The sequence below is a fragment of the Leptonychotes weddellii genome, chromosome 1 (genome assembly GCF_054177405.1).
Source record: "Leptonychotes weddellii isolate Sample4059 chromosome 1, ASM5417740v2, whole genome shotgun sequence".
Classification (NCBI taxonomy): domain Eukaryota; kingdom Metazoa; phylum Chordata; class Mammalia; order Carnivora; family Phocidae; genus Leptonychotes; species Leptonychotes weddellii.
In genome coordinates, this window is record NC_138369.1 from 152,258,700 (window position 1) to 152,275,763 (window position 17,064).

At 38.2% G+C, this 17,064-nt stretch overlaps 1 protein-coding gene across 1 annotated transcript in view; it reads right to left on the reverse strand.

Moving 5' to 3' along the window:
• Positions 1–17,064, reverse strand: part of LOC102737537 (ephrin type-A receptor 6) — a 305,707-nt gene that overhangs the window by 21,993 nt on the left and 266,650 nt on the right. Inside the window, exon 11 of the mRNA XM_081817012.1 lies at positions 11,364–11,513. Within this exon, the coding sequence (XP_081673138.1) occupies positions 11,364–11,513 (150 nt within the window). The remainder of the gene's footprint in view (positions 1–11,363; positions 11,514–17,064) is intronic.

Consider the following 17,064-nt stretch of genomic DNA (forward strand, 5'->3'; position numbering starts at 1 on the left):
GACCTGATCAGAGAATGAAAGCAGATTTGTGCAGCTAGAATATAGCCTTCAAAGGCTCTATTATTGTTCAAAGGCTGGGAGGTTAAGTAAAAACTATATTTCTTAGGATCATGAGTGATTTTGTACATTGGCTACAAATGACTTTTTGCAAAGAGAAAAGGGTTTTAGCAAGTAAATAACTTTAGATTTGCCTTTGGGAAGCTCGCTCTAGCTTCAGTGTGGAGAGCATGTTGGAAGGAGAAGGAGGCCAGGAATGAGGATTGCAATGATCCAGGCAAGATATTAGGATGGCCTCAGTAGAGGGAGGCGGTGGCTGTGGTATACAGGAAGTGGACTGATTTGGCAGAAACACAAGATAGGGTTAAGGTTAGATGTGGCAGGACAGCTTTTTGGCTTGGTCAACTAGTAAAGACAGAGGTCACAGGAGAAGAAACAATTTTGGGGCTGGAGTGATGATGAGTTCAATTTCCTATGAGCTTTCTCGTTTCAGATTCAAGTAACATATATAACTTTGAGAGCTTATTATGTGCCACGCTCTGGCTTAGCTCACTTTACTTAGGTCCCAAATTCCCTTATTATGTGAGTATGGTTATGCATATTTTATAGGTAAGAAAGCCAAAGCTCAAACTGATAAACAGATTAGGTCAGTATTGCATAGCTAATAATTCCCTGAAAAACAGACTGATATTATCATCTTGATAGCCTCTGGATCATGGTAGTGGTAGTGAACATCTGTCCTGAATCTTGAGCCAGATCCCTGACTTTGCACCAGAATTAGATCCTGAGCCTCTCTCACTCTCTTGTACACCCCATGCTGCCTTCTCGCCTGCCCATGTGTGCCGGCCACAGCCGCAGCTCATGCTCAGCCTTCTCTACAGACGTTTAGATCTATCACCTACAGGACACAGAACTCTATGAGGTTGTCATGCAGACGCCTTAGATTTATTTTGTTCAAAACTTCCCCCATTCGTCCTTTGGGATTCCTGTCCTTTGCAAAGGGTACCACTGTTCTTGCAGTGACTCAAGGCAGAGATCAAGGAGTCATTTGGGTCTCTCTCTTCCCTGATGCTCAACAGTAACTGAAGTCATGCTGATTCTACTCCTTTCATATATTTTAAATCTGCTCCATTTTAAATTCTCCCTCCAAATGATTTCCTGCCCATTTTGATAACAGCCTCCTAACTAGTCTACTTGTCTTCCTTTCCCTTCTCCAATCATCTCCCACAGTGCAGCGGAAGCAATCCTGAGGTGGCGCTGTGATCTCATTCCTCCCACGTCTGAAATTCTGTGGCGGCTCGCCTTGAGCCTGGCTCTCAGTCCTCACCTCTGGCTGCGTCCAGGCCTTTGCTCTGGCCATTACAAAACACTTGTGATCTTTCAGCTTGGTGAGCTGGACCCCTCAAGAGCAGCAACTGTTTCTTTTTCCCATAGGTTCTGGCATCTAGCACAATGCTTTGTCAAGTCAAAAAATAGAGCTTCAGTGGTCACATATGTGATCTATAAAAGCTGTATTTTATGGGCAACTTGAGAAAACCTGTATTAACCTTTATCTTCATAAACATGTCTTTTGTGAGCAGCTTTATTTTATAGGTATTTTCTGATTCCTTAGTTAAGGACTGACAAGGAGCCAGAAGCATATGGGGTGCTTTGTCTAAAAGACTAATTGAGGTTTATTGTTTTAGGATATGAAGGGGTGATAATTAACTAGAGAGAATTTTGTAACAGTTTGGTTTATGATAGCTGTAGGCTGTCATCCTTTGGAGAAGAGTTATACAAGGTTAAACCCTTACTTAAAAATGCAAGAAGAAAATTAAAATAAAGTGAAAAAATATGAAATGACTGCAGTAATAATTTCCATGCAGAGGTAGAAGGAATTAGATTCTGTCAGAATTTATTATCTAAAACCTGGCTGGTTATTCTAAATAGACCATACTGGTTCCTTGTCATTGACACCGCAATTTTTAGCAGCCTAGAATCAACATAAGGCTCAGTTGGGGCACGTAGCAGACAATTCTGCTCTTGCTGAATCAGATGAGTTTTCCAATTGTGTTGACAGTTTCTGAATCAAAGCGGGCAGTATGCACCTTTTATTAAACAAGGCAAACAAGAAGTAGATAGTCAACATGAAGATGCTGAGACATCCCTGAACAATACCATTGAACAAGGACTGCTCAGGCTATGCAGGCAATCACATAAGTATCTCCAAAAAGAAGCACATTGAATTTAGTTATTCATACTTTCTTTTAAAAGAAACTCACAGGGGCGCCTGGGTGGCTCAGCCATTTAGCGTCTGCCTTCGGCTCAGGTCATGATCCCAGAGTGCTGGGATCGAGCAGGGCGTCTGGCTCCCTGCTCAGCGGGAAGCCTGCTTCTCCCACTCCCACTCCCCCTGCTTGTGTTCCCTCTTGCTGTCTCTCTCTCTGTCAAATAAATAAAAATCTTTAAAAAAAAGAAAAAGAAACTCACAAAATTTTAGTCTACTGAAATGTACATTAATAAATGGAATGTGAAATGATTTTATTTTTATCTTCCCTCTAAATATTCAACATGGCTTTGTGGAAAACCTATAGTCTCAGGTAGAATGGGGATGGTGAAGCAAAGGGTCCAAGTATACACTTCCTTTTTGGGATAATGATTACTTATATATATTAGGATATTTGATTTGTAATACTATAATGCTGAAAACACTGGTAATCTATTTTCCTGATATGCAATATAAAGGCTGTGTCTACATGGGAGAGAAAAAAAAAGGAAGGAAAAACGTGGTTATAAGGAAATAACATTTATAATCTTATACTGATTTTCTTATTCAATATTTTTCAACATCCAGGATTTAAAATTCAGTGGAAGGCAATCAAGACCCAAATGAAATTCAGTGTACAATAAGAAAAAAGGGTACAGAGTAGTGAAAGAATAAGGTACAGGCAGAAAACATTTTTTTTTCAGAGGCTCATTTGTAATTTATAGGTCATTAGGGCATGGAAACCTAAGATTTCCTTTTTAACTTTAAGAAAAAAAATTTCTTAAAAGTCTACTGTTAAGGCAGTTCCCAAAGCTCACTTTTTGGAACTCACCAGAGAATGTCAAGGACCTTTTTAAAATGAAGAGTGCTTGTCCTCACTAGGTTACCACCTTTGAGACTGTTGAATGAGTGGACAAAATGGGGAACAATATGAAGTGTAGGACTCTCAGAGGTTAAAGGTTGTTGATAAGATTTGCCATTTGGAAAATCTTTTACCCCTAACAGTTCAAAGTCACACTGGCGACAGATAACTAAAATTATGTAACGATGCTTCAGTTTGTAAGTTATGCAAAGAGCATTAGTGAAGGAGTCCCCTGAACTGCATCAAAGTCTTAAATTGTCACTAACAAACTCATTAGTTGGGCAGGTCTCTGTCTCCTCATTAATGAAGAAAAGACAACTGGATTCAATGCTTGCAATTGTAGTGTTTAGCTCAAAAGGCTGTTTCTAGAGTCACTGAAACTGAAGTCTTTATCTGCAGGGCCTTTGGTAACATCTCTACATTTTGAGGTTCTGTAACCTCCAGTTCTAGATTTGGCCTTCATGGAAAAGGACTATCTCCCACAGAGTTCTATATGCAGGGAGACAAAAAATCCAAACAGAGCCAGAGACTATCCTGGCAAACTAAGACTAAGAAGCTATGGAAATATAGTTGATGAGTACAAAGAAAAGGGGGATTTTAAAATGTCCTCTTTGTAAATGCTCCAAAGAGAGCAAAAGATGGAATAAAAATTTTAAGAGCTAAAGATTATAAATATATTTCAATATGTAAATATATTGACGGTATAATTAATTTTTTATGAAAACATTACTGGCATGTATATATTTTCTTGCTTTGTGGTCATTTAGGTACAAAAAAGTTTCCATTGAAAATTACCCTGTGGTAGTGGCATATTGGTTATTGGTTTCCTCTACTTCGAACTTTACCGTTTGAATTATTTACAATGGTGATTGATTGCCTTTCATAATATTCCCCATTGCTCTTGATGCTAGTAGACTTGCATCAGGCTAGTGTAATTAGTATGTATTTAATTAAAATGCTGCTATTGCCTATGTACCGATAGTAGCAGTTATTGAAAAATTGAGAAAAGGAAGGCCATTTTGACAATTGCCTTGGTATAGTACATATTCACATAAATGCAAAAATTCCCTCAGTAATGTGGAAAGGTTGAAATAATGGGAATGGGCCTTTAGCAATTTCCTGTATCTTACACAGATCATTACACAAAGACCATTACATAATAAAGAAGAGTTTGGAAAATCTAATCAGAGACAAAAATTGGAAATGACTGGACTCTCTGAGTCATAAAATCATACTGCATTTCTAGGCAAGTGGATTCTACCCATCCACCATTCTTGGCTGAAATACTGCCCCGTAATTGTAAAGGTTATAGAATTATGAGGACAAACAAGAAATATGGTAAAAGGTTATTTTCTTCCTTTATAAATTTTGAAAAAAGAAATCAATTCCAATAAGATCAAAAGGTTCTTTTCAACCACACGACCTATAAAAAGAAAACCCTAAAGATAAACTCCCAATTTTTTTCTTCAGGTAAGCTTCAGAAAGCAATCTAAAACAAAAGTTATTATTCTATAAAAGCTTTCAAAAACTAAGGAGAATAAACCCCACAGAAACACTGAGGCAGCGTTATGTTTCCTCGTAAGCCTCAAATGAGATGTTCCCTAATACTGGCTCTCTTTTTGTGAAAATGAACTAGCTTAGTAGCATATGCCTAAATGATACTATACGCATAAGACATTTGGGTTTCAAACTACTTCAAGGAGTTTTTTTGTTTTTGCCTTTGTTTTTTTTTGAACAGCATCATGTCAGGGAAAAAAAACAAAACCCAAGACTCTGGTCTTGTGTTCAGATCATTAGTTCGAGCCAAGTCGCCTCTCATTTATGTGATGCTAGATTTTTTCCCTACATATTAGCTCTGTGGGGATTTGGTTATTTAATGTTGCCTGCTGTTCATGTTTTGCTTCCATTTTCTTCTGTTAAGCGCATTATACAGTGTAAGTGTTGGAAGAACTGCAGTGCCCTTCGTATCATCTTTGGAACTTGCATAGCTCCTAGCATTACATTGTACTCCCATTGTATAATAAACAACAATTACTTTGAACTTGGATCAAAATAACATAAAACATAACCCAGAAAAAAGAAGAAAAAAAAGCTAGGAAACAGCAAGGAGCTGTACACCTTCAACATATCTGTGACAAGTTTCTGGGGTAGTAGGCTAAATTTGTCCATTATTAAAATTTGATTTTAAGCTACTGCTGTATATACTTTTGAGAAATGTAATAAATATGGTACATTTTATAAATTTTTAATATCAAGACATGAAACACTACAAAAAAGATTTATAGTTCCAAACAACAGCAAGTCAATCTGCATTCTTTTGCTAATAGAAAACAACAAAAACACTTCTCTTGTGACAGAGTGGCATACATAATTAAAGATGCTCTCGTTTCATCATGTAGAACCTCTGTGGTATAGAGATTCCTTTGAAAATTAGACTTCTACAGTATAGCTTAGAGGGTAAAAGCATGAACTTTGGAGTAGGAAAGGGGCTTGAACTTTAATTCTACTATTAACTAGCTAGTAACCTTGGGTAAGTTATTTAAACTTTCTAGAAAGCCTCAGTTCTCTCATCTAGAAACGGGAGTAATAGCATTTATTTTAGATAATTATTTTGAAGATTAAATGAGCTTACTAATCTAAAATACTTGGCTCGTAATAATCTCAGAAAATGCAAACTATGATTATTACATTTGATTAATTAAACACCTTCTATGTACCAGGTGTTTTACCTACATTAATTCTTTTGAACCCTGCAGTTGAGTATATGGATAGCATCTTAAGAAAGCTTAACCTCCCTGCCTCAGATAATACAGCCAGTGAACTGTGGAGCTGGGATTTGAACCCAACTCTTTCTAGCCTTAAAACAGTGGCTCTTCCCTGGCATGATTTTTGTACTGCATCTCTGACTGGGCAATGTCTGGGGCCATTTTTGTTTGTCATATCTGGGAAGGTGGTACTGCTACCTCATGGGTAAAGGCTGGGGATGCTACAAAACATCCTGCAATGCACAAGGCAGTCCCGCCACCCCCGCAACAAAGAATTACTCAGCCCAACATGTCAGCACGTCAATAGTTCTGAGGTTGAGAAACCTTGCTCCAAAGCTCTCATGATCTTGCCAATTTACCAGCTGCCTCACTAGAATACAGTGATGCACGATGTTAATGTTTTGATACTGCAATAAATAAAGTTGCTCTTGAAAAACAATTTATACCAAAAAAGGACAAAATAGTATATCTCCAGTGACACAACTGCTTTCTTTTGGGGACTCCCCCCCCCCCACCACTGCATGTGGTTATGGGAAACTGCCAATCACAGTGCTCCACCTGCCTCTGAAGGCATGGGCTGATACATTAAGCTAGCTGGTCCAACCACAGTGTCTATTTCCCTGGCCTGGTTTTGGTTCAGGGTTGGGCAGGACCCTGACAGAGCCAGCTAGAGTCTTCTCTGGGATTTGTCTGTGAATTTTCACAGAGGGAAGAGGTTTTATTCTGCTGAGGTTGCTAAGCTTGAATGCAGAGCCCTGGACTGTAAAGAATAAAACAAAGAGGACTTTTGCAGTAGGAGAAAATGAGGTCAACGGACCTAGGGAAGCACTAAAAACCCTGCATGATCCCCGGCATTCAGCACCACTAACCTGCTTAGTCTCATGAATGAAATTTTTTTAAAAAAATTTATTCAACTTAGTTTGGGTTGAGTTTTTGTCATTTATAATCAAAAGAATGCTGAATAATAGAGTATGCATGCTTTTTCTGACATATATTAAAAAAAACCCAAAAACTATGTTCCATTCACAGTGTTGTTTCTATTAAAAAGAAAAAGAAGAAGGCATGAGGACTACCCTTGAGGAATGCACATTCTCCTTGGGAGGCAAGGCTAGGATTTAGGAATATCAGAACTTCACCTTTTCATCTACACGGTGGCCTCCTTGAGAGCAGGGACTGGGTTTTCTAGTTCTCCATCCCCGCCCCACAGGCACACCCAGCCCAGTGATTGGCACATGTTTAATAAGTAACTGCTGAATAGCTAAGCAGATGGCACCTGCTGTTATGTTTGTTAGGGCTTTTATGGACTAATCTTATATACTCTTTTCTCATTTCCTTTCCCTAATGTACAGTACTGCTGACCTTTGGGTAACTCATTATATTATTCACTAAAACAGATTCTACAAAAAATGTTCACTGTAATAAAATATGCCATGGTCTACAGAATAGAGGAACTATTTCATAAAAATGATCTGAAATTTCCTAAACTCATTTAAAATCATAAAACGTGTTAACATTCTGTATTTAACTAAGCCCATAGCTTAGTTTAAACTCACCAAAATGTAGTAAAAATATAAAATATTCAAACAGAACATAGTTGGATTTTTATTGTCCAAAATAGTACTTTCTTTATTTAAAATGCACCTTCGCAAACAAAAGACTATACTTTAACCAAACAAATGAGAAATGCGGAACAAATAGGGAATAACCAGTATTTGGAGAGGAGCAGCTGGGAAAGTTTTGATTAAGCTATTTCTGCTTCCAAACAGAAAGTCTGGTTACAGGATCTGTTACAGATATGCTGACTTCCAATATGTTAAACTAAACAGAATTTCAACTCTTTACATCAGCAGCAAAAAATAGCCACAAGATACATAAAAGATTTTAGCTCTTATCACTTTCCTCTGGTCTTGTGTTGATCTGAGGACCTCGAGAGTTTGAATCCCTCCCTCACCCAGAAAGTTCTGTTCTCCTATTTTTGGATTCTTGCTTGAATACTGTTTGGTAACCACTCAGAGATGATGATTTTCAGCTTAGTTCCTACCTGGTCCTCAAAAAACAATCAAACTCTGGGTGGAGGGAGCGTTCAGGTTCAGCCCTGTGCTGTGGGCATTGGCAATCCTGAACAAACAAGAATGGCCTTAATGTTGGGAATCTATTACTGGCTGCAGCAGCTTCTTCTGGTTCCAGATATAGTCTCTGTGGCCAAATGAGGTTTAATAGACAGAATCATTCTCTAAATGGTCATCCTATCATCAATATCCATGGCCAGAATGGCTGGGTAAGCTGTTGGGCAAGATCTGAGAAGGGAGGGGTCGACAACAGAGTTGGGAACTCTCTAGGCAACAATTAAGAATGATTTACATGATAGTCTATGTTGGAAATTACACATTTGGACATTTTCCCCTCAGAGGCTGCTCTCCTAAAAAATCTGTCTTGTGCTGTGGAATCTTAAACGTGTACCTGCTGTGTTCTGTGGAAGTCCTATCTCCTTCTTGGCACCTCCACAGAGATTCAGGAATGTCCTAAACTTCAGAAAAGAACCATCTGAATCATTCCTTTGCCAACACAGTGTGATAATTTCTCCAGAGATGATAAAAATCATAGCTTATTATTGTTTTTTTTTTTTAAAGATTTTATTTATTTATTTGAGAGAGAGAGAATGAGAGAGAGCACATGAGAGGGAGGAGGGTCAGAGGGAGAAGCAGACTCCCCACCGAGCAGGGAGCCCGATGTGGGACTCGATCCTGTGACTCCAAGATCATGACTGAGCCGAAGGCAGTCGCCCAACCAACTGAGCCACCCAGGCGCCCCATAGCTTATTATTGTTAAAAGAGATATTAAAAATCATCTAACCCAGTCCTTTTATTATATTTATTGGTCATGAAGCTGAGGCACTTTGAAAATTAAGTGGCTTTCGTGGTTGAATTATAGTCTACATAATGATGGCCATGGTTACTAAATTGGTGGTATAGCGTACCCTAGCTGGTAAGATGATAACCCAGGGGGCAGGAAAAATAACGGAACTTCTCTTTATGTTTATTTATCTCATCCTACTATAAGAAAGGTTATTTCTAAATGTTTAAGAATAACTAATTATGACTTTTATGACCATACAGAAATGACTTTGATGAATGTATTTGGCAATATATATGGTGTATTCAAAATCAACCCCCTAGCATTTTTTTTATCCCTTTTTTATGTTCTTTTCCCCCAAAGCAGTGATTATCATGTTACAATACTATCTCTTTTATTTATTTACTTTGTTTACAGTCTGTCTCCCCTTTCCTGGAATGTGAGCTCCATGAAGGCAAGACATCACTGGCTACGTGGGGAGCTACATGGACTGTATGTCAGACCACCAAGAAAGAAGCAGTTATTTCCTCTTCTCTTTTCCTTGCCCATGTCTTGTTCTAGAAGTTTATTAGCATGTCCTCTAAGATCACCATCAAATTACTTACTATATGATCTAGGGAAAACATGTTGCTTTTGTATGCCTCAGTTTCATAAGCAAGTTGGACTTGGGCTGGACTAGATAATCTTTTGGTCCCTTCCAGGTATAATATTTGTTCTCTGTTCTATTTCTAGTTCCTAGAACAGAGAAGGCACCCAATAAATATTTTTAAATGAATCTGTTAGTAAGGTAGTACTGGTATATAACATGCAAACAAATATAGGTATGTCAGCTGTGAATGCTCAACAACTTTTTCTTGGTAAGGGTATATTATTTGTAATGTTTGGAGCCTATGAATTGGGCATTTTTTATTTGAAGTCGGCTGGGGGAACTGGTTAAGGGCTAGATGGGGTACTAATGAAAAAGGGCACTTGAAGTGAGGGCTCTTCTGTGCGGTGGAGACTGTAACTCTCTGGGAAAAGGATTTTTTATTCTGGAGATTTGTCTGAGTGGCCTATTTCAGTCATGAGAAAGTAGGATAAGTAGGCAAGCATTATTCTGGGCTTAGAGTAGAACAGGAACTGTGGTGACTGAATGCAGGCTTCCATTATTTTGGATAACAGGTTTAAAAAAAAAATAGCTCCTTTAGGGATTAACAGGGCAAATTTCTGCTGCTGAGATTCAATTTTAAGAAGAGCTGGAGAGATGGTCACAAGTTGCCCCAAACAAGGCCCTGTGGCAGAAAAAAGCAATGAGGTCCTTCAAATAGAATTCCCTGAGGAATAGTAGACTCTTGGCAAATGACCTGGATCCAAAAGTCTAAGTTTTGGGAGCGGAGCAGAGGTTGTGGGTTAGGGCACAATCTATACGTAAGGGCAGATGCTCTGTAGGACCTAGCCACGTGGGCTCTGTGTTTTGAGGATGTGCTTTGGAGAGCAATGATTGAACAGTGTGTATGATCTCAAACCTGCTGCCATGTACGTGTCTGGACCTGGCCTTCTCCACAGAGTCAACAGACCCCCATAGGACTGAGCAGGACTCAGCTTCAAAAGTCACACTGTCTGGCAGGGAGAACCAAGAGCCGTGGTGAGCTAACCCAAATCCAGTCTTCTCTATTCCTGGTGTTAAAACTTTGTTACTTGGTAAGTCCTTTAGATACTTGGACAACCTGAGGTTGGGATGGAGTAATGAATGAGGTGTGAGGTATGGAGATGATGCCCAAGCAAACAACTGGAAAAAAACCAAACAACAAAAAGAGATGTGAAAATCGTTTTACTCTGAGTGTGTATAGGGATTTTCTATAGTTAAATTGTCTTTTTTTTTTTAAACCTGTGAACATCCAGAAGCACATTAGACGTGAGTTCCCATTAGCATTGAGGAAGGCAAGTGAGTGGACAAAGTCCAAATTCTGGGATGAGGAAGTGTGAAATTAAAAATATGTTTTCAGTTCTGACAGTAGACTTATTTGCATTGTCAGGGTACTTACATTTCCTGACTACTGTTTTTATCTCTTTGGAGGTCGTAGAGATCAAATGTGTGTTAACTTTCCTGTTGTATAACATCACTGATCACCAAGGTAATTTTTATAGGTAAAACAGAAACAAAAGAAATTGCATAAAGGGTCACATATCTCAAAAGAACCAACTGCATCAAATGTCATATTGATAACATATTGCCTGAAAGCACTTGCTCTTTTTCTTCTAAGTAACATCTAGTTTAAATTAATTTGCTCTTTGCAGTGGCGCATTACACCGCCCTTGGGAAGAAAGGGAAGGTAAACATTCTTCTTTGTCTTTTGTTACTTGTAGGTCAAGACTGTTGCTTTAGCACGGTGACGTCGCATCAGAACAATGTGTGTTGGAGTCTCGGACTCCGTAAGATGCGGGTCAGGTACTCACATGACAAAGCCCATCCACTGGCCCCTATGACACCAAGTATAGCTCAGAGGGGAAGGTTACTTAGCTTCTCAAACTCAGCCACAGACCCTGAACAATTCTCAGGAAGAGAAGGGCTAATGTGAATGAGGGCAAAAGACATATTTACTCCTCAGTGTTAACGTGTTTATACTCACAAAATGGCAGTTTAACTATTGATGGCACTTACATCTTGGTTAGACATTTCCCAATAAGGTCTCTCTCCATAGGACATGACCTCCCACATGACAATGCCATAGCTCCATGCATCACTTGCTGAGGAGAATTTTCTGTAGGCAATAGCTTCGGGGGCTGTCCACCTTATGGGAATTTTCCCACCCTGGAAGACAAATTGGAGATTTCTCAGCTGGCTCACAAGTGTATTAAAAAATGAAGTGGCAGTCCAATTAAATAACTTTTGTTAGAAAGATCTAAATACTGCATGATAGCATTGGCATTTTAAATAAAAATAAGAGAACCAGAATCATGTTAAATGTCAGAAATATTTTTTCCTATAATAATTATTCAGTGCAAACAACTTTAATAGGAAATAAGTCACACTTCAGAAATACTTTATTTCATTCACTGGAGAAATTTATTTTCACTTTAGATTCACACAGTTAAACTCACTATCATGCCATTTGAAGAAAGTTCTGGATTATAGAACATTAAAACTAAATATCATTCAACATTCATTAAACATCGTATTACATGTATAAATAATAATGAGAATAAGTTCTAACTTAATTGAAGATAGATGGTTAAATACAGAACTGAGATGTTCTCTGCAATTCAGTGTTTATCAGAACTTTCCCTCTTTCCTTTTTATCTATGATTACATTTATTTTAAATTAAAAAATCCTTTAACATTATACAAGAGCACCTGAGAAGGATAATTCTTCTTTAGAACACTTTAGGCTAGTTTATATTCTTGTTCTTCAGTGTTCAAGTTCACATTTGAACATATTAAAGAGATGAAATTGCATGAATTTAATCTATATTGTTCAGGTATTAAAGCCCGCTATTGTGTTATACTTAATTTTTATCAACATTTACTACATTTTATCTCTCGAAACACTCTATAAATCCCTTTTTACTGTAATGACAAGAATAAAACAATTCATCCATTTGATTTACAGTCTTTGAAATCTTTGCCGCTCTGAACGGCAAAGTCGAGCGGAGGAGAGCACCCCTGTCGCCACTAGAGGGCGGAAGAGAACAACGAGCTGCGCCCGGACCGCGGTTTCCCGCACCGCGGAGATGGCTTCTGCTGGCAACACAGATCTTTTAACTGTCCGAAAGCTCCGCGATGGAATTGTTTCATCAGTATCAGCATTTCCATGATCACATCATCTGATCGCCCACGGCGCTCAAAGTCCGGTGTGACGGTGAGCGGGGGTGGGAGGCGATAGAGGGTGCATTCTCTGGCCCTTGAGGAAGTGAGGTTTAACACCTTTAAAATGTGAAGCCATGATTCGAGTAATCTCTAAGCATTTACTTGAAGAGAAAAGCTATTCATCCGAAATGGGAATAATTGGGTTTCACCAGGCAAATGAGAGCTTTAATGGAATCCTCATTTTAAAGACTTGTAGCGAGGAACCTTGGGGATAATACCTTGAATTCAATCCCCTGATTTTACAGGTGAGTGGCTGAATCTAGGGTTTAGAGATTCCTCCCCACATTATTAAATACATACTGTCTACTAATGTTATCATAATAGTATTATGGGGTATTGATATAAAGTTGTAAATACTTCATCATGGGGGAAAAGCTGGGCCAAACGAGTGTTTTAACACTGAGCATCTTATAGTCATCTATCATCGTAGTATAATGGAAGGAAGCCAGAAGCCTGAAGTCTGGGGTGTTCACGCTTCTTGGCAGTACAAAATTAAGGCCAGGAAATTAAATTTACAAAGTTGGTGATAGTAGTTTAAGAGGGTGATGGGTGGGGGAAGGGAGTTGCAAGAGAAGGATTCATTTCTAAACCCAGAGTAGAGTTGCCAGATAAAATACAGGACCGACAGATTAGAATTTCAGGTAAATAACAAATACTTTTTTTTTAGTCTAAGTATGTCCCATAAAGGAATATATTTTTGTGTGTAAGTATGTCCCAAATATTGCATGAGACATTTCCACTAAAAAAAAAATTCATTGTTTCTCTGCAATTCAAATTTAACTGGGCATCCTATATTTTTATTTACTAAACCAAGCAACGCTATTATAGAACATGAAAAAAATAATTCAGAAATGGAAATATTGTAAATGATCCAACACAACATTAGTGTTCTAAAAAAAAAAAACACCAAACTAGTGTGGTCTATACTTCATGAGGGGACAAGGACACTCTGACTTGCCCCAGTCCTATAGCAGCCTTTGTTTTATGGTCTATTGGTGGCTAAAGCACCTTGGTCCTGTGGCTCTGCATTTTGAAGCCACTTAAGTCAGGATCAGGTTTGTTCCAATATGGAAGCCACGCTTCCAGAGACTAAAGACCAAATTTGTAGAGTTGACTTCAGAACAGATGCAGGAGCAGCAATCTCATTTGACATTTCTGACTCTGGATCTTTCTTTGTCTCTCAGGCAAACAATGCGTAGAAGTGTGAATTGCTAATCTGCTGAAACTGTTCCTTTGCTAAATCTTTGTGAGTTCTATTAGGACAGCTAAAAAATGTAGTTAAGGGTTATTTTAGGTGCATTCACTTATAAATGATATCTCATATAAATGATTCACATATAAATTTATATGTCATATAAGTTGGTATCACATGTAAATAATAACTTTTCCCTTTTCCTTTCTAAGATTTTATTTTTCCTGGAGGAGAAGATATTACAGAATATTTGATTAATAGCATTGCTATCTGTTATGGACTGAATTGTGTTTCCTCAAAATTCATATTTTGAAGCCCTAAGCCCCAGTGTGACTGTATTTGGTGGTAGGGCCTTTTAAGAGGTAATCAAAGTTAAATGAGGTCATAAGGGTGGGCCTTACTCCAATATGGCTACTGTCCTTCTGAGAAGATGAAAAGACACCAGAGGTGTGTAGGCACAGGGAAAAGGCCCTGTGAGGACACAGCAAGAAGATGGCCATCTGCAAGCCAAGGAGAGAAAACTCAGGAGAAGCCAAACCTGCCCACATTTAGATTTTGGATGTCCAGTCTCCAGAACTGTGAAAAATAAATTTTTATTGTTTGAGCCACTCAGCCTCGGGTATTTTGTTACGGTAGCCCGAGCAGACTAATACGCCACCCTTAGAAAAAAACAAATTTTTTTACCTAGGATGAGCAACATTGCAAAATGGACAGTACATCTTTATTTCAAACTCTATGCCAAGTGCCATCTTGAAATGGGAAGTCTGAGCTAGAATAAATCTTACAGATGAAAAATCGTCACAGAAGTTTTAAGGTAGGAGATATAATTCTAACTAATAAAAATGCATGGTAATATGAACCTGACAGTATGCACGGACTTCAATAATTCTGAGCATATATGGAATGGAGATAAGGAAGCTTTCAAATCTTTTTTTCTAGTGGGAGGATGGATATAGCCTGAATATAGTTGATCTCTCAGTGCCAGATAAGGCTGAAAGGAAGAGGTCCTTAAGATTACCACATGGTCTCTATCCCCTTTCCTATTTTAGAGGAAACACAGAAGCTTAGTTCTTTTCCTTTTTTTTTTTTTTTTAATTGAATGGACCAACATACATTTGTGACTTAATCTCAGCTTATTTTTGCCTATGATCTCGAATCATAGACAGAGGTAATGCACTAAGTTACTTTTTTCTCAAAGCATTAACCACCAGATGTTTGTTTTAGGTTTCAGGAATGAACAAATAGTACTTTAGATTTGAAATCACAATCATTGGAACATTACATGTTGTTTTACCATATGTTTATGAGGGGGAAAAAAAGTTACCAATGATGCTAATCAAAATGACTGAATGCAACTGTAAAGACTTCTCACTTCCCAGTACTTCCCTTATGGGGAGAGCTTTATCACTTAGGGAACAAAGGAGAAACAGGAAGTAAGCAAACTGGATCTGGATGGCTACTGAAAAGATTGTTAGCAACCCTTTTTTCCTGCTTTTTAAGTCCTATCCAGAGCTTGCTGTCTAAACAAGGGTCACAGCCGAGAAAGTCCTGAAGAAACAACCAGGAACCCTGTATTATACCTGTAAAAACCCTCTACCTCCTGAGGAGAGTTGCATTATAGTTGTATTTAACATCTGAGGTAATAGAACCTGATCCTCTAATCTTCAGTGCAGGAGACAATCAATTGAAATATAGTAAGGTTACAAAGGCTTAATACTGAAACCAAACAGAAAACTTCCAATGAGAAACAAGAACACTTAAATCTCTCTCCATTTCTCGTTCACTGGATTTGATGGTTATCTTAAAGGCGAACGGTTTGAATAGGCAACAATCTGGCTGCAGACTTTTTCTTTTTTCCTTGATCTATCTCTGTGGTACCCAAACTTCAAGGAATATAAGGATTACACTACAGAAAACATATATACTATGCTTAAAGATTAATTTAAGAAATTTCTAACGATGATTTTAACTAAATATTTTTCTTTAAGAACTTCAAATCCTAAGTGGGATGAAACTCTTCTACAATCCATTGTGTGACTTTGGGCAAGTCTTAACTCTGAGTCTTATATTTCAGATGAGGGGATTTGTTTAATGATCATAAAATAATAAACTTGAGCGAGTTTTAATATGTGCCTACAGTTTCTTGGCTCCCATTAAACGGAGTTGATAGGCCATCTGAGGTGGTACTGAGTTCATGTAAACAGATGGCTGAATGACAGACAGAAGAGGACATAAGCACACTCATGTTTCACATCCCAGATCAATAATTAATGGTCACAGGGATCATCCTGAGTCGTAAGGAAGGGTTAAAATAACTTAATCACTTTTAGTTTAAGAAGGCAACAGTATGAAAATACATATTAGAAAGGCATGAAACCAGGACATTGACCTTTCCCCCTTTTTGCTCACTTAAGGAGCAACCACTGGTTATTTGGAAAACTCATTAAATGGACACTTCCTGAGGTCAGATGAAAGAGGCATTAGTTTGTTTACTGAAAGGTCATTTTACATGAAAATTTCCTGTCAGTGGGATTATTTGGAGCACTGGTGATATGGTTTGGGGAGCAACGGCGGAGGAATTGGCACTCTGAAGTCTTCTGCCTTAATTCAGTATGGGGTCCTGGGAAGTCAGAGCAAATCACTCTCACATGCTAGTTATACAGACAACCCTCACTGGGGGGTTATTCTTCTTTCTCTTGAGAATTACTGATCTTGAGAGGTAAGTCCATCTCTGAGCATGTCTTTCTAGTTTGTAATCCCAAATCAACAAATCATAATATTATTGGGCACAACTATATTATATTGTGCAAGCCTTTTTAAAGCCACATCCCCACCCCCTCTCAGAGGGATGTGTACTTCTCTCCTTCATTGAAGTTTAGTGATATAGGGCAACTTTGGTACTGTGTGAAGTTTTATCCTTTTCTGAAATATGAGTATAATATTTGTCCTTCTTTGAAGAAAGATGGAGGACAATGACGGAATGAATCCATCTGTAGTCACAGAGAAGAAATCTTCACATAGGTTTCTAGATAACATTTATTAAGTGGATTCAATGAGATTGTATCCACAAAGCACCTCTTAGCTGCCAACATAGGGTAGGCACTCAGGAAATATTATTTTTCTCTTTAATTTATGCAGTTAATATGTCTCTCATTTGGACCTGCTTGGCAACTCCAGCCCATGTCAGCATCCTAGTTTTCTTTTTTTTTTTTTTTTAAGATTTTTTTTCTAATTTATTCATTTGATACAGAGAGATACAGAGAGAGAGCATGAGCAGGGGGAGAGGCAGAGGGTGAGGGAGAA